Raw genomic sequence first — 27562 nt, 5'->3', positions numbered from 1 at the left:
AATGTGTCCTTGTTTCTCCTGGATGTATTGCCATTATTTATTGGCCCATATCTTGAGCTATAAATGTAAACACTGATGTATAACTAGCATATAAAAGGATATTTGCTTTCTTTAATAATACTTTTATAGTTCTTTTCTGTCTTTTTTGGATCTTGACAGGCCTTGTCAGGGATGAATGAGACAGATTCAATTGCCAATGCAGTTAGGTGAATTTATTAGCCAAACACAAATGGGAACAGCAGGCAAAGCCAGTTAAACACTGGTAAGGAGAGTCGAGGGGATCCAGGCAACAATCACAGCCGCAAACAGACAGTCCAAAAACACGATCCGAACTTGTAAGAGTAGCAATCATCCACACTGGAACAGGACTGAGGAACAACTGCGAGCTGGAACACAACGCACGAGAAACACCAAACTTCTGACAACACAGAACAGAAAAGACACAGGTTCAGTAGAGTTGTGCTATTGAGGACCAGGTGATACGACTCAATCAGCACTCACAAGCACAGAGAGAGAGAGAGAGAGAGAGAGAAATGAATCAGTGAACCTGAAAACCGTGACAGGCCTAGTAACAAAGCTTCTGTAGTTATTATTGGTTCGAAATGACAAATGAGTAAATGATGACTAATTTGATGGCTGTAATCACACCATTCAGACCATTAACAAAATATGCATTCAAAAAAATATGAATAATGCTGTTGCCACATCATTCGATTGGCGAAACATATAATTTCCCAAAGTAAATCACAATTAAGCTCAATCTATCATCCATGGACAGCAGTTGTTTATGAATCAGAGCAGATTAGAATCAGAGCAGTATTTTTATTTTATTTTTTTATTAACCGACAACGCTTCATTCATTTTCTCTGTCCTTTTTAATATCTCCTGTGAGAATTCCTTTATATTTTACTTCACATACTATACTGCTGTCTGAGCCGTTTTCCATAGGACTACATTTAATTATTGGCCTTCATGAAAAAGAATTTGCAAACATTAATTTATATGAAGCATCTGATGACAACATGTAAACAAGTGAAGTGAAAATTCTGACATCATTTACTCAACTTCATATCATTTGAAAATTATGACTGTCTTTCTTCGGTTGAACCCCATTCACTTTCATTCACCTTTTTTCCATTAATTGAAAATTAATTGTGGGGCTGTTGTTATGGCTAATAAGACCTTTTGTGTTGCAGGAATAAAAAAAGAAAGTCAAATGGCTTTGGTACAACATGAGGATGAGCAAATAATTTTTTTCTTTTTGGGTGAACTATCCTTATATACCCATAATCAAATCTACACGCATGGCATAGAACACTTTGTTGCACGACAAACAAACATTTAAATAATTTTCAACAAAACGAAATGAAGTGCATTTATTTCTTTATTTCATTTTTTGGCCTGCTTATAACACAAATTCTAAATTCTGACCACATAAATATTTTGAGTAATTATTTTTATCACATATGAGAAGACTGAGATTATTTTTTACACACAGTTCAGTCACTTCTGGTAAATTATATATTTGTTGAATGCTCTTAGCTTACAATATCTCCGATATATCAGATATTCATGGTCAACACACAAGTACATATTCATTCATGCAAATGAACAAAATCAACTAAGAGCAACCTGTATTTATCACTCTTTGCATTTAACCTTTCTTTCTCTAGTAGTGTTCACCTTGTTCCGTTTGTACAGTTGTTTTATGGATTGCATGACCTCCTCTGTCTTTAGAGTGTATATGATGGGATTCAGCATAGGTGGTATTATCTGAGTTAAGGAATTGTTTATTATCCGGGCGTTTGGATGGATAAATGTTGTTAAAGCTGCAATATTAGTACCTATAAGTGGGACATAAAAGATTGCCACTAACATGAAATGTGAGGTGCAGGTTTTCATGGCTTTAATCCGTTCCGCACCATGAGCAATCTTAAGCAAAGCCAGAGCAATGCGGAAATATGAGATGATTATTAATATCAATGGCATACATACCAGAAGACCAAAGCAAATATTTGCCATGATAATATTTATGACATTATCATTACAAGCTAGTCTATAGATAGGGCCATGATCACAAAAATAACTATTGACTGCAATTGAACTACAAATAGAGAGTCTTGTTATCAAACTCACCATTAAAGCAATAAAAGTCACAGAAAAAGTCCACATAACCCCTATGATCAGAAACATGGCTGTTTTAGTTACAATAGCATGATACCGTAGAGGAAAACAAATAGCAACCAGTCTGTCATAAGCCAAGACAAGTAGTGTCAAAGACTGCAGATTCATGAAATGATATACAAAAAACATATATGCCAAACACGCTTCATATGAAATCTCCTGGTGCTCGAATAAAAATGTGTCAATGAGTTTTGGAATCAAAGCCGAGCTTCCACACAGATCAGAAAGGGCCAGATGGAAAACAGCAATGTATTTGGCCGTGTGAAGTCTGCGGGCCAAATAAATGATACACATGATAAATGAATTCCCTAAAACAGTAACAGCATATACAAAACACAAGAACACATAGTAGTATTTTGCATGTGGGACATTAGAAAAGCCGTTGAGGAAAAATGTTGCAGGACGAACAAAGGTCACATTTGCAGAGGAGTTTGACTGAATGGAGGTCAAGTTGCCTGTTGTCTGGAATGCTGTGTTACCTGTGATAAAGAACTGTTTTTAGATATGCACTCATCAACAAAACATCAAAATAATGATTTCAGTGTATTTGACAGTATTGCTCGGCCCCACGATTCATGGAATAACCCTTCCCTTGTGAAAAAAACCTATACCAAAATGTACTTAAAATACACTTATTTCATACTAAGTATACTACAAATTCATTAACAAATTTACTGGCATATCGCTTGAGACTTACTGATATAAATATTAGAATTAAACTTTATTTGGAGCACTTCTTTATTGCACAATGCATAGTTTTTAAAATCACTATTAGTAAGGATAGAATGATCTCTGTATAATATCAGTCTTTAAATGCAGATATTTAAAGTGTACCTAAAGTATACTTGCAATAGTTCCACTTTAGCACAATCAAATATACTTAAGTATATCGTTAGTTGGACCTCAGCACAATTTCTGGATAACTAAAGTACATTAAGTACAACATTTCTTGTTCCAATTTAGCAGACTTTATGTACATTAATTTAGTATACCAAAAGCACAATTGCAAGGTATTTATATTAATTACATAAATACATAAATGTAGTATACTTGGCATAAAATGCAAGTATTTCAAATACATTTTAGTATATTTATTTTTCACTAGGGTTGTCTTTATAGACCAGCCGTCTTAAACAGTTCTTATGAATAAATACAGCACAGTGCTAAACATTACAATACAGATTAATAGAGGAACAATTGTTTATATTTAGACAATCAAACTGGCACAAGATTAAAGATGCTGCAGTTACAATTTAAGCTTCAAGTAACACAAAACAAACACTGTTTCACATTTAGTAATTACATAACATTATGTAATATAGTCTACTATATACTGTGTACTTTAATGATAAGTATTACAAATGTACAGATGAGATGAATTCCATAGGCCTACTATAACTGGAACACAGTTGGTATTCTAGATGAAAACATGATTCTATTTTTGATATGCCTTTTCACAGATTCCATAAACTCCTTTGTTATAAATGTGTAGATTATATTAAGCATTGGAGGAAGTGCAGAGGACAGAGAAAGAATAATTATTGTAGTGTTGATGCTTACAAGGACCTTAAAGACATATTTTAGGCAGATGGGCACATAAAATACAGCCACTAATATTAAATGAGCAGTACATGTCTTTGTGGCTCTTTGTGGGGTTGTGATTCTGAACAATGTCACAGCAGCTATGCATGTATATGAAAAGATCATACAAAATACTGGAAACATGATGATCACCTGAAACAAAACACTTATGATGACACAGCTTGGGAAAACAGACCTGTGATCACAGAAATGAAGGATTGTGACGCTAGTTCTGCAGAAAGAAAGTCTAGTCATGAAAACTGCTGCCGTTATTGTTTGCATCAGTGCCAATGTCCATAAAGCACCAATTATAACAAGCATTGATCTATGGCTCACAATCATATGATACCTCAGTGGTAAACAAATAGCTACTAAACTGTCAAAAGACAGAACAGTGAGAGTTAGTGACTGCACTGAAACAAATAACATATTGGACATGCACAATCCATACGGGATCAACTGATTCCCAAACAAAACTGCATCCAGAAGCTGAGGGATAACAGCGGTATTTTCACAAATGTCAGTCAGTGATAAATTAAAGACAGCGATATATTTAGGAGTGTGAAGATTTCTCTCCGTAATGATAACAAACATGAGGCAGGAGTTTCCTAGAAAAGAAATAAAGTAGGCAATAAACAGGAATATACAATTATATCTCATGTGAGGTATACCAGAGAATCCAGCAGACAAGAAGGAAATATTTCTGTTTCCAGTGACCTCTTGAATCATGTTCAAATGCTTTTTTTCATCCTGTCTGGGCAGAAAAGCTATTTTACAATTTATATAATAATAATAATAAATGAATAAATAATGAATATGATATTTTCACAGTTAGGCCTTAGTGAGGTTTGCTCAGGCTGCAGACTTTCCCTGATTTATTATATATGAATAAAGCAGCGTCAGTCTCTTCAGCCTATCACTGACTCTGACAGTTTCCAGCAATGCCACACCTCTAGAGCTGTCATCTAGCCAATCAAATCACAGCACTGACAGTAATGATACTAGGCTTGTTTGAGATGCGCCTTGCCTCGCCTGAAATGTAGTCGAGAGTAGGCGGCTGCAGTGAGAGGAGTGAAAAAAGCGCAGGCAAGCCGGACAGTTCTCTCTTCTCGCAGTGGATCTGACACCTGTGAGATCAAAGATGGATATCGCGGGATTCACGCTCGTGCACAGTGTTGCCAATAAACTGGATGGAATTTAAGTTCTGTTGCTTCTATGAAAATAAATAAAATGAACAAGACACCCAAAGTACTTGTTATTTAATTCCATTCCAAATACATGTTTATCAAAATTTCTTTCTTTAATACAGACATATGTTTTTTTTTTTTTTTTTTTTTTTTTTTTTTATAAAAAATTAAATTGCATAACCCATAGAGATCGCACTGTCAGATAGTTTGGGAATATTCACACATAACATAGGCTATACACATAAAACATGATATTAGAGTTTTAAAATCAAACATTTTAAAAGACAACAATACATCACAGTTGTTTAAACCAATGAGCATTAAACTGTGTCGTCAGCAAGTCGTTTCCCATCAAGCTTTTAGGCTTGTTCGACTTCATGCAGCTCTGCGCAGACCGATCGGCGGCTGACTTAAAGCAGTGCATGCCGGTTAGAAATTTTGTCCGACTTGATACAGCGCCGACACCACGTGACTGTGACGTATGCCATCAAAGTACCGCGAGAGCGATTCGAGAGTAGCCGGAGAACTCAGCCAGCGCAGCTTCTCAAGAGCGGCTGCACGAGGGCTGATGACGACACAGCTGTTCCACGATTGGCCGGATTCACTGCATGACAACGATCACGTGTGTTTCGTGTTTATCCGAACACCTTTAGTTCCTCTAACGCTCACAAATCATTTTTTTTATAACAGTAAACACTCTTTTCATGTAGTTGCGATGTTATATTGTGTCATGTTTATTAAATTAAAACTGATTAAAAAACGTAGACTCCACTTCATTGATAGTAACTTATGTTGAACTTTATTCTTGTTCAAACAGACGTTGCATGAAGCTGTAGGCCTACATAAAGTATTGAATGAAAATGTCTCTGAAACATTATTTGGCAAAAATTGCATTTATTTCACTTCAGCTGTGGTAAAGTATGCAAACACCACGTGAGCGGTCACTACGGGAACCAGAAAGTGTCCGACTTCACGTCTCCGTTTGCAGCTCCTCCCCGCCTGCACGCGGCTACTCTCGCCGATCGGTTACATCCAGCCGCAGCCGATGTCGAACACACCTTTTGATCAGCGCAGTCGGTGGAGAGCAGCTGCGCTCGACTGCAGAATCCGACAGGTGCGCCTTGCGCTCGCGAGAGATTTTTGACGTTCGTCAGCATGACATCAGAGCAAGGCGGACCGCACTCGGACACATTTCTAACCGGCATGCATCTCGCGGTGATCACCGGTGATCGATTCTGCGCAGATTTTGCTCATCTCAAACAAGCCTAATGTGTCCTTGTTTCTCCTGGATGTATTGCCATTATTTATTGGCCCATATCTTGAGCTATAAATGTAAACACTGATGTATAACTTGCATATAAAAGGATATTTGCTTTCTTTAATAATACTTTTATAGTTCTTTTCTGTCTTTTTTGGATCTTGACAGGCCTTGTCAGGGATGAATGAGACAGATTCAATTGCCAATGCAGTTCGGTGAATTTATTAGCCAAACACAAATGGGAACAGCAGGCAAAGCCAGTTAAACACTGGTAAGGAGAGTCGAGGGGATCCAGGCAACAATCAGAGCCGCAAACAGACAGTCCAAAAACACGATCCGAACTTGTAAGAGTAGCAATCATCCACACTGTAACAGGACTGAGGAACAACTGCGAGCTGGAACACAACGCACAGAACAGAAAAGACACAGGTTCAGTAGAGTTGTGCTAATGAGGACCAGGTGATACGACTCAATCAGCATTCACAAGCACAGAGAGAGAGAGGGAGAGAGAGAAATGAATCAGTGAACCTGAAAACCGTGACAGGCCTAGTAACAAAGCTTCTGTAGTTATTATTGGTTCGAAATGACAAATGAGTAAATTATGACTGATTTGATGGCTGTAATCACACCATTCAGAGTTTTTCTCCATACAGCCATTAACAAAATATGCATTCAAAAAATATGTGTAATGCTGTTGCCACATCATTCGATTGGCGAAACATATAATTTCCCAAAGTAAATCACAATTAAGCTCAATCTATCATCCATGGACAGCAGTTGTTTATGAATCAGAGCAGATTAGGATCAGAGCAGTATTTTTATTTTATTTTTTTATTAACCGACAACGCTTCATTCATTTTCTCTGTCCTTTTTAATATCTCCTGTGAGAATTCCTTTATATTTTACTTCACATACTATACTGCTGTCTGAGCCGTTTTCCATAGGACTACATTTAATTATTGGCCTTCATGAAAAAGAATTTGCAAACATTAATTTATATGAAGCATCTGATGACAACATGTAAACAAGTGAAGTGAAAATTCTGACATCATTTACTCAAATTCATATCATTTGAAAATTATGACTGTCTTTCTTCCGTTGAACCCCATTCACTTTCATTCACCTTTTTTCCATTAATTGAAAATTAATTGTGGGGCTGTTGTTATGGCTAATAAGACCTTTTGTGTTGCAGGAATAAAAAAAGAAAGTCAAATGGCTTTGGTACAACATGAGGATGAGCAAATAATTGTTTTCTTTTTGGGTGAACTATCCTTATATACCCATAATCAAATCTACACGCATGGCATAGAACACTTTGTTGCACGACAAACAAACATTTAAATAATTTTCAACAAAACAAAATGAAGTGCATTTATTTCTTTATTTCATTTTTTGGCCTGCTTATAACACAAATTCGAAATTCTGACCTCATAAATATTTTGAGTAATTATTTTTATCACATATGAGAAGACTGAGATTATTTTTTACACACAGTTCAGTCACTTCTGGTAAATTATATATTTGTTGAATGCTCTTAGCTTACAATATATCCGATATATCAGATATTCATGGTCAACACACAAGTACATATTCATTCATGCAAATGAACAAAATCAACTAAGAGCAACCTGTATTTATCACTCTTTGCATTTAACCTTTCTTTCTCTAGTAGTGTTCACCTTGTTCCGTTTGTACAGTTGTTTTATGGATTGCATGACCTCCTCTGTCTTTAGAGTGTATATGATGGGATTCAGCATAGGTGGTATTATCTGAGTTAAGGAATTGTTTATTATCCGGGCGTTTGGATGGATAAATGTTGTTAAAGCTGCAATATTAGTACCTATAAGTGGGACATAAAAGATTGCCACTAACATGAAATGTGAGGTGCAGGTTTTCATGGCTTTAATCCGTTCCGCACCATGAGCAATCTTAAGCAAAGCCAGAGCAATGCAGAAATATGAGATGATTATTAATATCAATGGCATACATACCAGAAGACCAAAGCAAATATTTGCCATGATAATATTTATGACATTATCATTACAAGCTAGTCTATTGATAGGGCCATGATCACAAAAATAACTATTGACTGCAATTGAACTACAAATAGAGAGTCTTGTTATCAAACTCACCATTAAAGCAATCAAAGTCACAGCAAAAATCCACATAACCCCTATGATCAGAAACATGGCTGTTTCAGTTACAATAGCATGATACCGTAGAGGAAAACAAATAGCAACCAGTCTGTCATAAGCCAAGACAAGTAGTGTTAAAGACTGCAGACTCATGAAATGAAAGACAAAAAACATATATGCCAAACACGCTTCATATGAAATCTCCTGGTGCTCGAATAAAAATGTGTCAATAAGTTTTGGAATCAAAGCCGAGCTTCCACACAGATCAGAAAGGGCCAGATGGAAAACAGCAATGTATTTGGCCGTGTGAAGTCTGCGGGCCAAATAAATGATACACATGATAAATAAATTCCCTAAAACAGTAACAGCATATACAAAACACAAGAACACATAGTAGTATTTTGCATGTGGGACATTAGAAAAGCCGTTGAGGAAAAATGTTGCAGGACGAACAAAGGTCACATTTGCAGAGGAGTTTGACTGAATGGAGGTCAAGTTGCCTGTTGTCTGGAATGCTGTGTTACCTGTGATAAAGAACTGTTTTTAGATATGCACTCATCAACAAAACATCAAAATAATGATTTCAGTGTATTTTACAGTATTGCTCGGCCCCACGATTTATGGAATAACCCTTCCCTTGTGAAAAAAACATATACCAAAATGTATTTAAAATACACTTATTTCATACTAATTATACTACAAATCCATTAACAAATTTACTGGCATATCGCTTGAGACTTACTGATATAAATATTAGAATGATCTCTGTATAATATCAGTCTTTAAATGCAGATATTTAAAGTGTACCTAAAGTATACTTGCAATAGTTCCACTTTAGCACAATCAAATATACTTAAGTATATCATTTGTTGGACCTCAGCACAATTTCTGGATAACTAAAGTACATTAAGTACAACATTTCTTGTTCCAATTTAGCAGACTTTATGTACATTAATTTAGTATACCAAAAGCACAATTGCAAGGTATTTATATTAATTACATAAATACATAAATGTAGTATACTTGGCATACAATGCAAGTATTTCAAATACATTTTAGTATATTTATTTTTCACTAGGGTTGTCTTTAGACCAGCCGTCTTAAACAGTTTTTATGAATAAATACAGCACAGTGCTAAACATTACAATACAGATTAATAGAGGAACAATTGTTTATATTTAGACAATCAAACTGGCACAAGATTAAAGATGCTGCAGTTACAATTTAAGCTTCAGGTAACACAAAACAAACACTGTTTCACATTTAGTAATTCCATAACATTATGTAATATAGTCTACTATATACTGTGTACTTTAATGATAAGTATTACAAATGTACAGATGAGATGAATTCCATAGGCCTACTATAACTGGAACACAGTTGGTATTCTAGATGAAAACATGATTCTATTTTTGATATGCCTTTTCACAGATTCCATAAACTCCTTTGTTATAAATGTGTAGATTATATTAAGCATTGGAGGAAGTGCAGAGGACAGAGAAAGAATAATTATTGTAGTGTTGATGCTTACAAGGACCTTAAAGACATATTTTAGGCAGATGGGCACATAAAATACAGCCACTAATATTAAATGAGCAGTACATGTCTTTGTGGCTCTTTGTGGGGTTGTGATTCTGAACAATGTCACAGCAGCTATGCATGTATATGAAAAGATCATACAAAATACTGGAAACATGATGATCACCTGAAACAAAACACTTATGATGACACAGCTTGGGAAAACAGACCTGTGCTCACAGACACGAAGGATTATGACGCTAGTTCTGCAGAAAGAAAGTCTAGTCATGAAAACTGCTGCCGTTATTGTTTGCATCAGTGCCAATGTCCATAAAGCACCAATTATAACAAGCATTGATCTATGGCTCACAATCATATGATACCTCAGTGGTAAACAAATAGCTACTAAACTGTCAAAAGACAGAACAGTGAGAGTTAGTGACTGCACTGAAACAAATAACATATTGGACATGCACAATCCATACGGGATCAACTGATTCCCAAACAAAACTGCATCCAGAAGCTGAGGGATAACAGCTGTATTTTCACAAATGTCAGTCAGTGATAAATTAAAGACAGCGATATATTTAGGAGTGTGAAGATTTCTCTCCGTAATGATAACAAACATGAGGCAGGAGTTTCCTAGAAAAGAAATAGGCAATAAACAGGAATATACAATAATATCTCATGTGAGGTATACCAGAGAATCCAGCAGACAGGAAGGAAATATTTCTGTTTCCAGTGACCTCTTGAATCATGTTCAAATGCTTTTTTTCATCCTGTCTGGGCAGAAAAGCAATTTTACAATTTATATAATAATAATAATAAATGAATAAATAATGAATATGATATTTTCACAGTTAGGCCTTAGTGAGGTTTGCTCAGGCTGCAGACTTTCCCTGATTTATTATATATGAATAAAGCAGCGTCAGTCTCTTCAGCCTATCACTGACTCTGACAGTTTCCAGCAATGCCACACCTCTAGAGCTGTCATCTAGCCAATCAAATCACAGCACAGACAGTAATGATTAGGATAGTTAATGTATCCTTGTTTCTCCTGGATGTAGTGCCATTATTTCTTGGCCCATATTTTGAGCTATAAATGTAAACAATTATGTATAACTAGCCTATAAGAGGATATTTGCTGAACAACCAATGAATATGCAGATATTGTGTGGTTTCAGAAGTCTTGGAATTGGAACTCCTGGAGACACTTGGACTTTTTTAATGATCATTTTATAGGTATTTTCTGTCTTTTTTGGATCTTGACAGGTCTAGTAACAATGCATTAACATTCAGCCTCAAGTGCCCTCCAGCGGCAAACAGGTAACATTGCATTAACCTCCAAACATCACATATTTCTGTCATAACTCTCTGAGAGATTAGCATGGTAATGGATATGGAAATGTTAATGTATTTGGTCTTGGCGGAATAGATCTGCTACGCTGCACTGCTGCTGCAGAGCAAGCACAGAGACTTGCTATTGCCAATACATTCACAGACATGCTGCTGCTGCACATATAACACAAAATAACCCCCGTAGAAGATCTATGCAGGTGGAGCTGGGGAAAGTGGAGGGTTTCTGAAAGCGTACTGCAGACTGCTAACAGCAAACAATGCCAAGTATTTGAATGTTGAGCAGCAATCTCATTGGCTGCTGATGCAACAGCAACTAATCAGCTGCGCTATGTAGATAATGATGTGATTGCAAACAAATTGAGTTTGCATCTCATTTTGTAGTTGCATTAATTCTTATTTGGGCGCAGTGAAAAGAAAATGAACACAAATAAAAAATCTATTTCTGTGAGTCCATATGATGCAAGTGAATAAGTCAGCATGAAATCAAAATTGACCCTATTTACTTTGTTAGCGCACATTATTAGTCTTGTGGTAAACAGTTCATCTGTGCAACTTAGTGCACTTTTTTTGTCTTTGTAATCTTTAATCAAAATCTGAAAATATACTTCCCCTCCGGAATGAGCTTCCTTCTCTGATGATGCCAGTTTGAACAAGCCACCGTTTTCTCATTCAGTATTCCGTTTCACTCTGAAAATATGTCACAATTTGTCACAACACCAGAAGTGATGGTTTTGTTTTGTGTGTAAACATGGCGAAAAGCAGTGAGAGGTTTTACAACCTCTATAAACTTTAACAGTTTGACTGGGCTGCAGTCCATGGGCCCCTGCCCAGTTCGGGGCACAGCCTGTTTACGTTTGTTTGATTTGTTCAGTTATATGCCGGTCTCTTCAGCCTATCACTGACTCTGTCAGTTTCCAGCAATGCCACACCTCTAGAGCTGTCATCTAGCCAATCAAAGCACAGCACTGACAGTAATGATAATGTGTCCTTGTTTCTCCTGAATGCATTTCCATTATTTCTTGGCCCATATCTTGAGCTATAAATGTAAACACTGATGTATAACTAGCATATAAAAGGATATTTGCTTTTTTTAATAATACTTTTATAGTTCTTTTCTGTCTTTTTTGGATCTTGACAGGCCTTGTCAGGGATGAATGAGACAGATGCAATTGCCAATGCAGTTAGGTGAATTTATTAGCCAAACACAAATGGGAACAGCAGGCAAAGCCAGTTAAACACTGGTAAGGAGAGTCGAGGGGATCCAGGCAACAATCAGAGCCGCAAACAGACAGTCCAAAAACACGATCCGAACTTGTAAGAGTAGCAATCATCCACACTGGAACAGGACTGAGGAACAACTGCGAGCTGGAACACAACACACGAGAAACACCAAACTTCTGACAACACAGAACAGAAAAGACACAGGTTCAGTAGAGTTGTGCTAATGAGGACCAGGTGATACGACTCAATCAGCATTCACAAGCACAGAGAGAGAGAGGGAGAGAGAGAAATGAATCAGTGAACCTGAAAACCGTGACAGGCCTAGTAACAAAGCTTCTGTAGTTATTATTGGTTCTGTAAGGCCCGTGAAATTGGTCCAATGGAGGTTTTCCAATAACACAGGGAAGGTCTCACGTGCTCTGTCCTCACTCATGCGAAGTATTGGTTGGTTAAATGCAATATATTAATCATATGTATTTACTCGTTAATTCATCTGACTCCATAAATGAAAGGTTTTAATAATATCTTTGCCTCACTAAAAGTGAGTGAATGTTTGACTATTCCGTTTAACTCTTCAATGAAAATAATATCAAAGTCAGTTAGAATAATCAAATGTAACAATTTATTATGTCAGGTAAATGTATCATGCCAATTTCATAATTAATTCAAAGATAATCGAAACAAAACATCAAATGCTCTGGAATAGAGAGAAGATGCAAACCCAACATTAAGAAATACGTTAGGCTGAGAGATCTATATCTCCCAGCCTAACGGACCGATCTGAAGTGAAAAGGCCCCGATCTCCCTGCTGCACCTCCTTAAATAGACAAACCTTTCACCTGGAAGGATGTGAGAAATTTGCATTCAGAGGTACACTGTAGCACCTCTTGGGGGTGTGTGACCATTTGCTTGAGAGACCAACCCCTCCTTGTATGCTAGTTATCCATAAACCTTCAAAAACCTTATTACCTTGTGTTTTACTTGTGGAAATAGGACATTTGTACCAGTCGCACTGTGACATTTTAAATGATACCAAACATGAAAATACTCTGTGATAATCATTCACATTAAACTATACATTTTCTTGGGTGATCTTCAGGTGATCATCTGAGCATGAGAGAGAGGGGGTGAGGGGAGAGGGAAAGAGATGTAGATTAGATGACTCGGAGGTGAGACTTTCGTCTCGATGGTGCATGAGAGCCAGTTCAAATGCTAATCTCCAGAGAGGTCCTTTTGTCCTCTCAGGGCCTGGTCACCCCCAAAACAGACTGTCTGGAATCTCCTAATTTATCAATTCTTACAGTTCGAAATGACAAATGAGTAAATGATGACTAATTTGATGGCTGTAATCACACCATTCAGACCATTAACAAAATATGCATTCAAAAAATATGTATAATGCTGTTGCCACATCATTCGATTGGCGAAACATATAATTTCCCAAAGTAAATCACAATTAAGCTCAATCTATCATCCATGGACAGCAGTTGTTTATGAATCAGAGCAGATTAGAATCAGAGCAGTATTTATTCTTATTTTTTTTATTAACCGACAACGCTTCATTCATTTTCTCTGTCCTTTTTAATATCTCCTGTGAGAATTCCTTTATATTTTACTTCACATACTATACTGCTGTCTGAGCCGTTTTCCATAGGACTACATTTAATTATTGGCCTTCATGAAAAAGAATTTGCAAACATTAATTTATATGAAGCATCTGATGACAACATGTAAACAAGTGAAGTGAAAATTCTGTCATCATTTACTCAACTTCATATCATTTGAAAATTATGACTGTCTTTCTTCGGTTGAACCCCATTCACTTTCATTCACCTTTTTTCCATTAATTGAAAATTAATTGTGGGGCTGTTGTTATGGCTAATAAGACCTTTTGTGTTGCAGGAATAAAAAAAGAAAGTCAAATGGCTTTGGTACAACATGAGGATGAGCAAATAATTTTTTTCTTTTTGGGTGAACTATCCTTATATACCCATAATCAAATCTACACGCATGGCATAGAACACTTTGTTGCACGACAAACAAACATTTAAATAATTTTCAACAAAACAAAATGAAGTGCATTTATTTCTTTATTTCATTTTTTGGCCTGCTTATAACACAAATTCTAAATTCTGACCTCATAAATATTTTGAGTAATTATTTTTATCACATATGAGAAGACTGAGATTATTTTTTACACACAGTTCAGTCACTTCTGGTAAATTATATATTTGTTGAATGCTCTTAGCTTACAATATATCCGATATATCAGATATTCATGGTCAACACACAAGTACATATTCATTCATGCAAATGAACAAAATCAACTAAGAGCAACCTGTATTTATCACTCTTTGCATTTAACCTTTCTTTCTCTAGTAGTGTTCACCTTGTTTCGTTTGTACAGTTGTTTTATGGATTGCATGACCTCCTCTGTCTTTAGAGTGTATATGATGGGATTCAGCATAGGTGGTATTATCTGAGTTAAGGAATTGTTTATTATCCGGGCGTTTGGATGGATAAATGTTGTTAAAGCTGCAATATTAGTACCTATAAGTGGGACATAAAAGATTGCCACTAACATGAAATGTGAGGTGCAGGTTTTCATGGCTTTAATCCGTTCCGCACCATGAGCAATCTTAAGCAAAGCCAGAGCAATGCAGAAATATGAGATGATTATTAATATCAATGGCATACATACCAGAAGACCAAAGCAAATATTTGCCATGATAATATTTATGACATTATCATTACAAGCTAGTCTATTGATAGGGCCATGATCACAAAAATAACTATTGACTGCAATTGAACTGCAAATAGAGAGTCTTGTTATCAAACTCACCATTAAAGCAATCAAAGTCACAGCAAAAATCCACATAACCCCTATGATCAGAAACATGGCTGTTTCAGTTACAATAGCATGATACCGTAGAGGAAAACAAATAGCAACCAGTCTGTCATAAGCCAAGACAAGTAGTGTCAAAGACTGCAGACTCATGAAATGAAAGACAAAAAACATATATGCCAAACACGCTTCATATGAAATCTCCTGGTGCTCGAATAAAAATGTGTCAATAAGTTTTGGAATCAAAGCCGAGCTTCCACACAGATCAGAAAGGGCCAGATGGAAAACAGCAATGTATTTGGCTGTGTGAAGTCTGCGGGCCAAATAAATGATACACATGATAAATAAATTCCCTAAAACAGTAACAGCATATACAAAACACAAGAACACATAGTAGTATTTTGCATGTGGGACATTAGAAAAGCCGTTGAGGAAAAATGTTGCAGGACGAACAAAGGTCACATTTGCAGAGGAGTTTGACTGCATGGAGGTCAAGTTGCCTGTTGTCTGGAATGCTGTGTTACCTGTGATAAAGAACTGTTTTTAGATATGCACTCATCAACAAAACATCAAAATAATGATTTCAGTGTATTTTACAGTATTGCTCGGCCCCACGATTTATGGAATAACCCTTCCCTTGTGAAAAAAACATATACCAAAATGTATTTAAAATACACTTATTTCATACTAATTATACTACAAATCCATTAACAAATTTACTGGCATATCGCTTGAGACTTACTGATATAAATATTAGAATTAAACTTTATTTGGAGCACTTCTTTATTGCACAATGCATAGTTTTTAATATCACTATTAGTAAGGATAGAATGATCTCTGTATAATATCAGTCTTTAAATGCAGATATTTAAAGTGTACCTAAAGTATACTTGCAATAGTTCCACTTTAGCACAATCAAATATACTTAAGTATATCATTAGTTGGACCTCAGCACAATTTCTGGATAACTAAAGTACATTAAGTACAACATTTCTTGTTCCAATTTAGCAGACTTTATGTACATTAATTTAGTATACCAAAAGCACAATTGCAAGGTATTTATATTAATTACATAAATGCATAAATGTAGTATACTTGGCATACAATGCAAGTATTTCAAATACATTTTAGTATATTTATTTTTCACTAGGGTTGTCTTTAGACCAGCCGTCTTAAACAGTTCTTATGAATAAATACAGCACAGTGCTAAACATTACAATACAGATTAATAGAGGAACAATTGTTTATATTTAGACAATCAAACTGGCACAAGATTAAAGATGCTGCAGTTACAATTTAAGCTTCAGGTAACACAAAACAAACACTGTTTCACATTTAGTAATTCCATAACATTATGTAATATAGTCTACTATATACTGTGTACTTTAATGATAAGTATTACAAATGTACAGATGAGATGAATTCCATAGGCCTACTATAACTGGAACACAGTTGGTATTCTAGATGAAAACATGATTCTATTTTTGATATGCCTTTTCACAGATTCCATAAACTCCTTTGTTATAAATGTGTAGATTATATTAAGCATTGGAGGAAGTGCAGAGGACAGAGAAAGAATAATTATTGTAGTGTTGATGCTTACAAGGACCTTAAAGACATATTTTAGGCAGATGGGCACATAAAATACAGCCACTAATATTAAATGAGCAGTACATGTCTTTGTGGCTCTTTGTGGGGTTGTGATTCTGAACAATGTCACAGCAGCTATGCATGTATATGAAAAGATCATACAAAATACTGGAAACATGATGATCACCTGAAACAAAACACTTATGATGACACAGCTTGGGAAAACAGACCTGTGATCACAGAAATGAAGGATTGTGACGCTAGTTCTGCAGAAAGAAAGTCTAGTCATGAAAACTGCTGCCGTTATTGTTTGCATCAGTGCCAATGTCCATAAAGCACCAATTATAACAAGCATTGATCTATGGCTCACAATCATATGATACCTCAGTGGTAAACAAATAGCTACTAAACTGTCAAAAGACAGAACAGTGAGAGTTAGTGACTGCACTGAAACAAATAACATATTGGACATGCACAATCCATACGGGATCAACTGATTCCCAAACAAAACTGCATCCAGAAGCTGAGGGATAACAGCTGTATTTTCACAAATGTCAGTCAGTGATAAATTAAAGACAGCGATATATTTAGGAGTGTGAAGATTTCTCTCCGTAATTATAACAAACATGAGGCAGGAGTTTCCTAGAAAAGAAATAGGCAATAAACAGGAATATACAATAATATCTCATGTGAGGTATACCAGAGAATCCAGCAGACAGGAAGGAAATATTTCTGTTTCCAGTGACCTCTTGAATCATGTTCAAATGCTTTTTTTCATCCTGTCTGGGCAGAAAAGCAATTTTACAATTTATATAATAATAATAATAAATGAATAAATAATGAATATGATATTTTCACAGTTAGGCCTTAGTGAGGTTTGCTCAGGCTGCAGACTTTCCCTGATTTATTATATATGAATAAAGCAGCGTCAGTCTCTTCAGCCTATCACTGACTCTGACAGTTTCCAGCAATGCCACACCTCTAGAGCTGTCATCTAGCCAATCAAATCACAGCACAGACAGTAATGATTAGGATAGTTAATGTATCCTTGTTTCTCCTGGATGTAGTGCCATTATTTCTTGGCCCATATTTTGAGCTATAAATGTAAACAATTATGTATAACTAGCCTATAAGAGGATATTTGCTGAACAACCAATGAATATGCAGATATTGTGTGGTTTCAGAAGTCTTGGAATTGGAACTCCTGGAGACACTTGGACTTTTTTAATGATCATTTTATAGGTATTTTCTGTCTTTTTTGGATCTTGACAGGCCTAGTAACAATGCATTAACATTCAGCCTCAAGTGCCCTCCAGCGGCAAACAGGTAACATTGCATTAACCTCCAAACATCACATATTTCTGTCATAACTCTCTGAGAGATTAGCATGGTAATGGATATGGAAATGTTAATGTATTTGGTCTTGGCGGAATAGATCTGCTACGCTGCACTGCTGCTGCAGAGCAAGCACAGAGACTTGCTATTGCCAATACATTCACAGACATGCTGCTGCTGCACATATAACACAAAATAACCCCCGTAGAAGATCTATGCAGGTGGAGCTTGGTAAAGTGGAGGGTTTCTGAAAGCGTACTGCAGACTGCTAACAGCAAACAATGCCAAGTATTTGAATGTTGAGCAGCAATCTCATTGGCTGCTGATGCAACAGCAACTAATCAGCTGCGCTATGTAGATAATGATGTGATTGCAAACAAATTGAGTTAAAGACCTCTTTTTTTGCATCTTGTAGTTGCATTAATTCTTATTTGGGCGCAGTGAAAAGAAGATGAACACAAATAAAAAATCTATTTCTGTGAGTCCATATGATGCAAGTGAATAAGTCAGCATGAAATCAAAATTGACCCTATTTACTTTGTTAGCGCACATTATTAGTCTTGTGGTAAACAGTTCATCTGTGCAACTTAGTGCACTTTTTTTGTCTTTGTAATCTTTAATCAAAATCTGAAAATATACTTCCCCTCCGGAATGAGCTTCCTTCTCTGATGATGCCAGTTTGAACAAGCCACCGTTTTCTCATTCAGTATTCCGTTTCACTCTGAAAATACGTCACAATTTGTCACAACACCAGAAGTGATGGTTTTGTTTTGTGTGTAAACATGGCGAAAAGCAGTGAGAGGTTTTACAACCTCTATAAACTTTAACAGTTTGACTGGGCTGCAGTCCATGGGCCCCTGCCCAGTTCGGGGCACAGCCTGTTTACGTTTGTTTGATTTGTTCAGTTATATGCCGGTCTCTTCAGCCTATCACTGACTCTGTCAGTTTCCAGCAATGCCACACCTCTAGAGCTGTCATCTAGCCAATCAAAGCACAGCACTGACAGTAATGATAATGTGTCCTTGTTTCTCCTGAATGTATTTCCATTATTTCTTGGCCCATATCTTGAGCTATAAATGTAAACACTGATGTATAACTAGCATATAAAAGGATATTTGCTTTTTTTAATAATACTTTTATAGTTCTTTTCTGTCTTTTTTGGATCTTGACAGGCCTTGTCAGGGATGAATGAGACAGATGCAATTGCCAATGCAGTTAGGTGAATTTATTAGCCAAACACAAATGGGAACAGCAGGCAAAGCCAGTTAAACACTGGTAAGGAGAGTCGAGGGGATCCAGGCAACAATCAGAGCCGCAAACAGACAGTCCAAAAACACGATCCGAACTTGTAAGAGTAGCAATCATCCACACTGGAACAGGACTGAGGAACAACTGCGAGCTGGAACACAACACACGAGAAACACCAAACTTCTGACAACACAGAACAGAAAAGACACAGGTTCAGTAGAGTTGTGCTAATGAGGACCAGGTGATACGACTCAATCAGCATTCACAAGCACAGAGAGAGAGAGGGAGAGAGAGAAATGAATCAGTGAACCTGAAAACCGTGACAGGCCTAGTAACAAAGCTTCTGTAGTTATTATTGGTTCTGTAAGGCCCGTGAAATTGGTCCAATGGAGGTTTTCCAATAACACAGGGAAGGTCTCACGTGCTCTGTCCTCACTCATGCGAAGTATTGGTTGGTTAAATGCAATATATTAATCATATGTATTTACTCGTTAATTCATCTGACTCCATAAATGAAAGGTTTTAATAATATCTTTGCCTCACTAAAAGTGAGTGAATGTTTGACTATTCCGTTTAACTCTTCAATGAAAATAATATCAAAGTCAGTTAGAATAATCAAATGTAACAATTTATTATGTCAGGTAAATGTATCATGCCAATTTCATAATCAATTCAAAGATAATCGATACAAAACATCAAATGCTCTGGAATAGAGAGAAGATGCAAACCCAACATTAAGAAATACGTTAGGCTGAGAGATCTATATCTCCCAGCCTAACGGACCGATCTGAAGTACAGAAAAGGCCCCGATCTCCCTGCTGCACCTCCTTAAATAGACAAACCTTTCACCTGGAAGCATGTGAGAAATTTGCATTCAGAGGTACACTGTAGCACCTCTTGGGGGTGTGTGACCATTTGCTTGAGAGACCAACCCCTCCTTGTATGCTAGTTATCCATAAACCTTCAAAAACCTTATTACCTTGTGTTTTACTTGTGGAAATAGGACATTTGTACCAGTCGCACTGTGACATTTTAAATGATACCAAACATGAAAATACTCTGTGATAATCATTCACATTAAACTATACATTTTCTTGGGTGATCTTCAGGTGATCATCTGAGCATGAGAGAGAGGGGGTGAGGGGAGAGGGAAAGAGATGTAGATTAGATGACTCGGAGGTGAGACTTTCGTCTCGATGGTGCATGAGAGCCAGTTCAAATGCTAATCTCCAGAGAGGTCCTTTTGTCCTCTCAGGGCCTGGTCACCCCCAAAACAGACTGTCTGGAATCTCCTAATTTATCAATTCTTACAGTTCGAAATGACAAATGAGTAAATTATGACTAATTTGATGGCTGTAATCACACCATTCAGACCATTAACAAAATATGCATTCAAAAAATATGTATAATGCTGTTGCCACATCATTCGATTGGCGAAACATATAATTTCCCAAAGTAAATCACAATTAAGCTCAATCTATCATCCATGGACAGCAGTTGTTTATGAATCAGAGCAGATTAGAATCAGAGCAGTGTTGTTGTTTTTTTGTTTTATTAACCGACAACGCTTCATTCATTTTCTCTGTCCTTTTTAATATCTCCTGTGAGAATTCCTTTATATTTTACTTCACATACTATACTGCTGTCTGAGCCGGTTTCCATAGGACTACATTTAATTATTGGCCTTCAGGAAAAAGAATTTGCAAACATTAATTTATATGAAGCATCTGATGGCAACATGTAAACAAGTGAAGTGAAAATTCTGTCATCATTTACTCAACTTCATATCATTTGAAAATTATGACTGTCTTTCTTCGGTTGAACCCCATTCACTTTCATTCACCTTTTTTCCATTAATTGAAAATTAATTGTGGGGCTGTTGTTATGGCTAATAAGACCGTTTGTGTTGCAGGAATAAAAAAAGAAAGTCAAATGGCTTTGGTACAACATGAGGATGAGCAAATAATTTTTTTCTTTTTGGGTGAACTATCCTTATATACCCATAATCAAATCTACACGCATGGCATAGAACACTTTGTTGCACGACAAACAAACATTTAAATAATTTTCAACAAAACAAAATGAAGTGCATTTATTTCTTTTTTTCATTTTTTGGCCTGCTTATAACACAAATTCTAAATTCTGACCTCATAAATATTTTGAGTAATTATTTTTATCACATATGAGAAGACTGAGATTATTTTTTACACACAGTTCAGTCACTTCTGGTAAATTATATATTTGTTGAATGCTCTTAGCTTACAATATATCCGATATATCAGATATTCATGGTCAACACACAAGTACATATTCATTCATGCAAATGAACAAAATCAACTAAGAGCAACCTGTATTTATTACTCTTTGCATTTAACCTTTCTTTCTCTAGTAGTGTTCACCTTGTTTCGTTTGTACAGTTGTTTTATGGATTGCATGACCTCCTCTGTCTTTAGAGTGTATATGATGGGATTCAGCATAGGTGGTATTATCTGAGTTAAGGAATTGTTTATTATCCGGGCGTTTGGATGGATAAATGTTGTTAAAGCTGCAATATTAGTACCTATAAGTGGGACATAAGAGATTGCCACTAACATGAAATGTGAGGTGCAGGTTTTCATGGCTTTAATCCGTTCCGCACCATGAGCAATCTTAAGCAAAGCCAGAGCAATGCGGAAATATGAGATGATTATTAATATCAATGGCATACATACCAGAAGACCAAAGCAAATATTTGCCATTATAATATTTATGACATTATCATTACAAGCTAGTCTATAGATAGGGCCATGATCACAAAAATAACTATTGACTGCAATTGAACTACAAATAGAGAGTCTTGTTATCAAACTCACCATTAAAGCAATCAAAGTCACAGAAAAAGTCCACATAACCCCTATGATCAGAAACATGGCTGTTTTAGTTACAATAGCATGATACCGTAGAGGAAAACAAATAGCAACCAGTCTGTCATAAGCCAAGACAAGTAGTGTCAAAGACTGCAGACTCATGAAATGATACACAAAAAACATATATGCCAAACACGCTTCATATGAAATCTCCTGGTGCTCGAATAAAAATGTGTCAATAAGTTTTGGAATCAAAGCCGAGCTTCCACACAGATCAGAAAGGGCCAGATGGAAAACAGCAATGTATTTGGCTGTGTGAAGTCTGCGGGCCAAATAAATGATACACATGATAAATGAATTCCCTAAAACAGTCACAACATACACCAAAGACAAGAACACATAGTAGTATTTTGCATGTGGGACATTAGAAAAGCCGTTGAGGAAAAATGTTGCAGGACGAACAAAGGTCACATTTGCAGAGGAGTTTGACTGAATGGAGGTCAAGTTGCCTGTTGTCTGGAATGCTGTGTTACCTGTGATAAAGAACTGTTTTTAGATATGCACTCATCAACAAAACATCAAAATAATGATTTCAGTGTATTTGACAGTATTGCTCGGCCCCACGATTCATGGAATAACCCTTCCCTTGTGAAAAAAACATATACCAAAATGTATTTAAAATACACTTATTTCATACTAAGTATACTACAAATCCATTAACAAATTTACTGGCATATTGCTTGAGACTTACTGATATAAATATTAGAATTAAACTTTATTTGGAGCACTTCTTTATTGCACAATGCATAGTTTTTAATATCACTACTAGTAAGGATAGAATGATCTCTGTATAATATCAGTCTTTAAATGGAAGATATTTAAAGTGTACCTGAAGTATACTTGCAATAGTTCCACTTTAGCACAATCAAATATACTTAAGTTTATCGTTAATTGGACCTCAGCACAATTTCTGGATAACTAAAGTACATTAAGTACAAAATTTCTTGTTCCAATTTAGCAGACTTTATGTACATTAATTTAGTATACCAAAAGCACAATGTAGTATACTTGGCATAAAATGCAAGTATTTCAAATACATTTTAGTATATTTATTTTTCACTAGGGTTGTCTTTATAGACCAGCCGTCTTAAACAGTTTTTATGAATAAATACAGCACAGTGCTAAACATTACAATACAGATTAATAGAGGAACAATTGTTTATATTTAGACAATCAAACTGGCACAAGATTAAAGATGCTGCAGTTACAATTTAAGCTTCAGGTAACACAAAACAAACACTGTTTCACATTTAGTAATTACATAACATTATGTAATATAGCCTACTATATACTGTGTACTTTAATGATAAGTATTACAAATGTACAGATGAGATGAATTCCATAGGCCTACTATAACTGGAACACAGTTGGTATTCTAGATGAAAACATGATTCTATTTTTGATATGCCTTTTCACAGATTCCATAAACTGTTATAAATATGTAGATGATATTAAGCATTGGAGGAAGTGCAGAGGTCAGAGAAAGAATAATTATTATAGTGTTGATGCTTACAAGGACCTTAAAGACATATTTTAGGCAGATGGGCACATAAAATACAGCCACTAATATTAAATGAGCAGTACATGTCTTTGTGGCTCTTTGTGGGGTTGTGATTCTGAACAATGTCACAGCAGCTATGCATGTATATGAAAAGATCATACAAAATACTGGAAACATGATGATCACCTGAAACAAAACACTTATGATGACACAGCTTGGGAAAACAGACCTGTGCTCACAGAAACGAAGGATTATGACGCTAGTTCTGCAGAAAGAAAGTCTAGTCATGAAAACTGCTGCCGTTATTGTTTGCATCAGTGCCAATGTCCATAAAGCACCAATTATAACAAGCATTGATCTATGGCTCACAATCATATGATACCTCAGTGGTAAACAAATAGCTACTAAACTGTCAAAAGACAGAACAGTGAGAGTTAGTGACTGCACTGAAACAAATAACATATTGGACATGCACAATCCATACGGGATCAACTGATTCCCAAACAAAACTGCATCCAGAAGCTGAGGGATAACAGCTGTATTTTCACAAATGTCAGTCAGTGATAAATTAAAGACAGCGATATATTTAGGAGTGTAAAGATTTCTCTCCGTAATGATAACAAACATGAGGCATGAGTTTCCTAGAAAAGAAATAAAGTAGGCAATAAACAGGAATATACAATAATATCTCATGTGAGGTATACCAGAGAATCCAGCAGACAGGAAGGAAATATTTCTGTTTCCAGTGACCTCTTGAATCATGTTCAAATGCTTTTTTTCATCCTGTCTGGGCAGAAAAGCAATTTTACAATTTATATAATAATAATAATAAATGAATAAATAATGAATATGATATTTTCACAGTTAGGCCTTAGTGAGGTTTGCTCAGGCTGCAGACTTTCCCTGATTTATTATATATGAATAAAGCAGCGTCAGCCTCTTCAGCCTATCACTGACTCTGACAGTTTCCAGCAATGCCACACCTCTAGAGCTGTCATCTAGCCAATCAAATCACAGCACAGACAGTAATGATAAGGATAGTTAATGTATCCTTGTTTCTCCTGGATGTAGTGCCATTATTTCTTGGCCCATATTTTGAGCTATAAATGTAAACAATTATGTATAACTAGCCTATAAGAGGATATTTGCTTAACAACCAATGAATATGCAGATATTGTGTGGTTTCAGAAGTCTTGGAATTGGAACTCCTGGAGACACTTGGACTTTTTTAATGATCATTTTATAGGTATTTTCTGTCTTTTTTGGATCTTGACAGGCCTAGTAACAATGCATTAACATTCAGCCTCAAGTGCCCTCCAGCGGCAAACAGGTAACATTGCATTAACCTCCAAACATCACATATTTCTGTCATAACTCTCTGAGAGATTAGCATGGTAATGGATATGGAAATGTTAATGTATTTGGTCTTGGCGGAATAGATCTGCTACGCTGCACTGCTGCTGCAGAGCAAGCACAGAGACTTGCTATTGCCAATACATTCACAGACATGCTGCTGCTGCACATATAACACAAAATAACCCCCGTAGAAGATCTATGCAGGTGGAGCTGGGGAAAGTGGAGGGTTTCTGAAAGCGTACTGCAGACTGCTAACAGCAAACAATGCCAAGTATTTGAATGTTGAGCAGCAATCTCATTGGCTGCTGATGCAACAGCAACTAATCAGCTGCGCTATGTAGATAATGATGTGATTGCAAACAAATTGAGTTTGCATCTCATTTTGTAGTTGCATTAATTCTTATTTGGGCGCAGTGAAAAGAAAATGAACACAAATAAAAAATCTATTTCTGTGAGTCCATATGATGCAAGTGAATAAGTCAGCATGAAATCAAAATTGACCCTATTTACTTTGTTAGCGCACATTATTAGTCTTGTGGTAAACAGTTCATCTGTGCAACTTAGTGCACTTTTTTTGTCTTTGTAATCTTTAATCAAAATCTGAAAATATACTTCCCCTCCGGAATGAGCTTCCTTCTCTGATGATGCCAGTTTGAACAAGCCACCGTTTTCTCATTCAGTATTCCGTTTCACTCTGAAAATACGTCACAATTTGTCACAACACCAGAAGTGATGGTTTTGTTTTGTGTGTAAACATGGCGAAAAGCAGTGAGAGGTTTTACAACCTCTATAAACTTTAACAGTTTGACTGGGCTGCAGTCCATGGGCCCCTGCCCAGTTCGGGGCACAGCCTGTTTACGTTCGTTTGATTTGTTCAGTTATATGCCGGTCAGTAATTATTAGCCGCATTTCCACTGTCGTTATAAACTGGTATTTATCCTTAAGACGATTTCAACCAAGGGGGACCCCCATCCAAGATAATTCAATTAGCCTACCCATTCATAAATACAGTAATTTGCTAAATGAATTAAATTAGTATTTTGAACAAATTGTTTGAATGAAGAATTCAACTCATTCGGCGGTATCGCCGGCGATACCAGCTCGCTTTTTTTTTAGCAGTGTAAAAGAAACTCATGAATACTCTGTTGACTTTGATTTTTCATTGGAGTTTCATACATCAATAGATTCTGTTAAATGTGTATTATTTTTGTGTATACTCACAATAAAAACAAAGTGTTGTGCTTTTTGCCAAATAAAGAAAAATAAAAACGAAGCGAGTTCTGCCTCCTCTCTTTCAGTGTAGTCCATTCTGAAACGCGTCCGAAAATTAACCATAACTCAGCGAATACTCAGTCAAACGAGCCCGATCTCACGGGAAAACGTACAAATTCTACGAGGTGGCTTATTCGTAGGAATTCATACGACCTGACTCGTACGAATTAGTACGTTTTGTGCAAAATCGTACATATTTGACGAATTGGCCAATTCGTATGAATTCATACGAATGACCTACCCCTGACCCCGCCCCTAAACCTACCCATCACGTGGGTTTAGACAAATCGTACAAATTCGTACGAGTCAGGTCGTACGAATTAGTACGAATTAGCCAACTTTTTATCATTCGTACGAATTCGTACGAATTGGTCGTGAGATAGCGTTGGTCAAACAGGCATACAGGCATACAGACATGAAGCTTGAATTCTCTCCTTTTAAATGAAGTAATTTTTATAAAAAACAAATATTCACAGTTTATGTAATATGTATGCAAAGAGAGAGATGTCAGTCGTTCTCATCTCAGCTAATTACGTTATAATGTGCTCCGCCCACGGAGAGCGCGCGCTATTCAAACGCAAATGTAAGCCGATCCATACAAACCTGTGAAACGCCCACATCAGCTGGATAACACACACCGCGAGTTCACTTTCAGACGTACGTACTTTACGATGCTGTGAGGAATAATACTATCTTGATAATAATCCTGCAAAAATGTACCTCAGAAGGTCTGGAAGTATCATTTCGAGGAGCAAACGGATCCCGCTGAGGAATAGGTCAGTTCTGTTTGCTTTGTTCTAATCGGAATGAATGAACGCACAGATGCGCGCTGTTGTGGAGCTACTACAGCTGGCAAAAATACTGTTTTAATATGAATCGCGAATACAAAGAAAGATTACACTGGAAATACTGTTACAATTTTAAATGTTGTTGTAATTGTATAACCTTAATATATATATATATATATATATATATATATAGGCCTATATAAGGATAGATGTAAACAAAATCTTAAAAGGTCATTATAAGCCTTCTCTTTAAATAATTTTATTATGCTTTATTAGTG

The 27562-nt window shown here is 36.2% G+C and overlaps 7 protein-coding genes across 7 annotated transcripts; all 7 read right to left on the bottom strand.

Moving 5' to 3' along the window:
* Nucleotides 1–1641: 1641 nt before the first annotated feature.
* LOC311284795 (olfactory receptor 1M1-like) lies at nucleotides 1642–2865 on the bottom strand (the record flags this gene model as incomplete). The annotated part of the gene is made up of 2 exons (XM_084400009.1): nucleotides 1642–2676; nucleotides 2860–2865. The coding sequence occupies 2 exons, from the start codon at nucleotides 2863–2865 to the stop codon at nucleotides 1642–1644; spliced, it is 1041 nt and encodes a 346-aa protein (XP_084256135.1).
* A 711-nt stretch (nucleotides 2866–3576) lies between these two features.
* Nucleotides 3577–4494, bottom strand: LOC311284794 (olfactory receptor 13C2-like; the record flags this gene model as incomplete). Its single annotated transcript, XM_084400008.1, has 1 exon — nucleotides 3577–4494. The coding sequence occupies one exon, from the start codon at nucleotides 4492–4494 to the stop codon at nucleotides 3577–3579; it is 918 nt and encodes a 305-aa protein (XP_084256134.1).
* A 3353-nt stretch (nucleotides 4495–7847) lies between these two features.
* LOC311284793 (olfactory receptor 1M1-like) lies at nucleotides 7848–10621 on the bottom strand (the record flags this gene model as incomplete). The annotated part of the gene is made up of 2 exons (XM_084400007.1): nucleotides 7848–8869; nucleotides 10564–10621. 2 exons carry the CDS (start codon nucleotides 10619–10621, stop codon nucleotides 7848–7850), a joined length of 1080 nt encoding a protein of 359 aa, XP_084256133.1.
* A 4169-nt stretch (nucleotides 10622–14790) lies between these two features.
* LOC311284792 (olfactory receptor 1M1-like) lies at nucleotides 14791–15774 on the bottom strand (the record flags this gene model as incomplete). The annotated part of the gene is made up of 1 exon (XM_084400006.1): nucleotides 14791–15774. One exon carries the CDS (start codon nucleotides 15772–15774, stop codon nucleotides 14791–14793), a length of 984 nt encoding a protein of 327 aa, XP_084256132.1.
* A 949-nt stretch (nucleotides 15775–16723) lies between these two features.
* Nucleotides 16724–17636, bottom strand: LOC311284791 (olfactory receptor 13C2-like; the record flags this gene model as incomplete). The annotated part of the gene is given in 2 exon segments (XM_084400005.1): nucleotides 16724–17534; nucleotides 17536–17636. Coding segments are annotated over 2 exon segments (912 nt in total).
* Nucleotides 17637–21818: 4182 nt separating this feature from the next.
* Nucleotides 21819–23042, bottom strand: LOC311284789 (olfactory receptor 1M1-like; the record flags this gene model as incomplete). The annotated part of the gene is made up of 2 exons (XM_084400001.1): nucleotides 21819–22853; nucleotides 23037–23042. 2 exons carry the CDS (start codon nucleotides 23040–23042, stop codon nucleotides 21819–21821), a joined length of 1041 nt encoding a protein of 346 aa, XP_084256127.1.
* A 718-nt stretch (nucleotides 23043–23760) lies between these two features.
* On the bottom strand, nucleotides 23761–24630 carry LOC311284788 (olfactory receptor 13J1-like; the record flags this gene model as incomplete). The annotated part of the gene is made up of 1 exon (XM_084400000.1): nucleotides 23761–24630. The coding sequence occupies one exon, from the start codon at nucleotides 24628–24630 to the stop codon at nucleotides 23761–23763; it is 870 nt and encodes a 289-aa protein (XP_084256126.1).
* Between the last annotated feature and the right edge of the window lie 2932 nt (nucleotides 24631–27562).

This window comes from Rutilus rutilus (genome assembly GCF_951802725.1).
Source record: "Rutilus rutilus genome assembly, chromosome: 25".
NCBI lineage: Eukaryota > Metazoa > Chordata > Actinopteri > Cypriniformes > Leuciscidae > Rutilus > Rutilus rutilus.
This window is presented reverse-complemented; position numbering and strand designations above follow the sequence as displayed.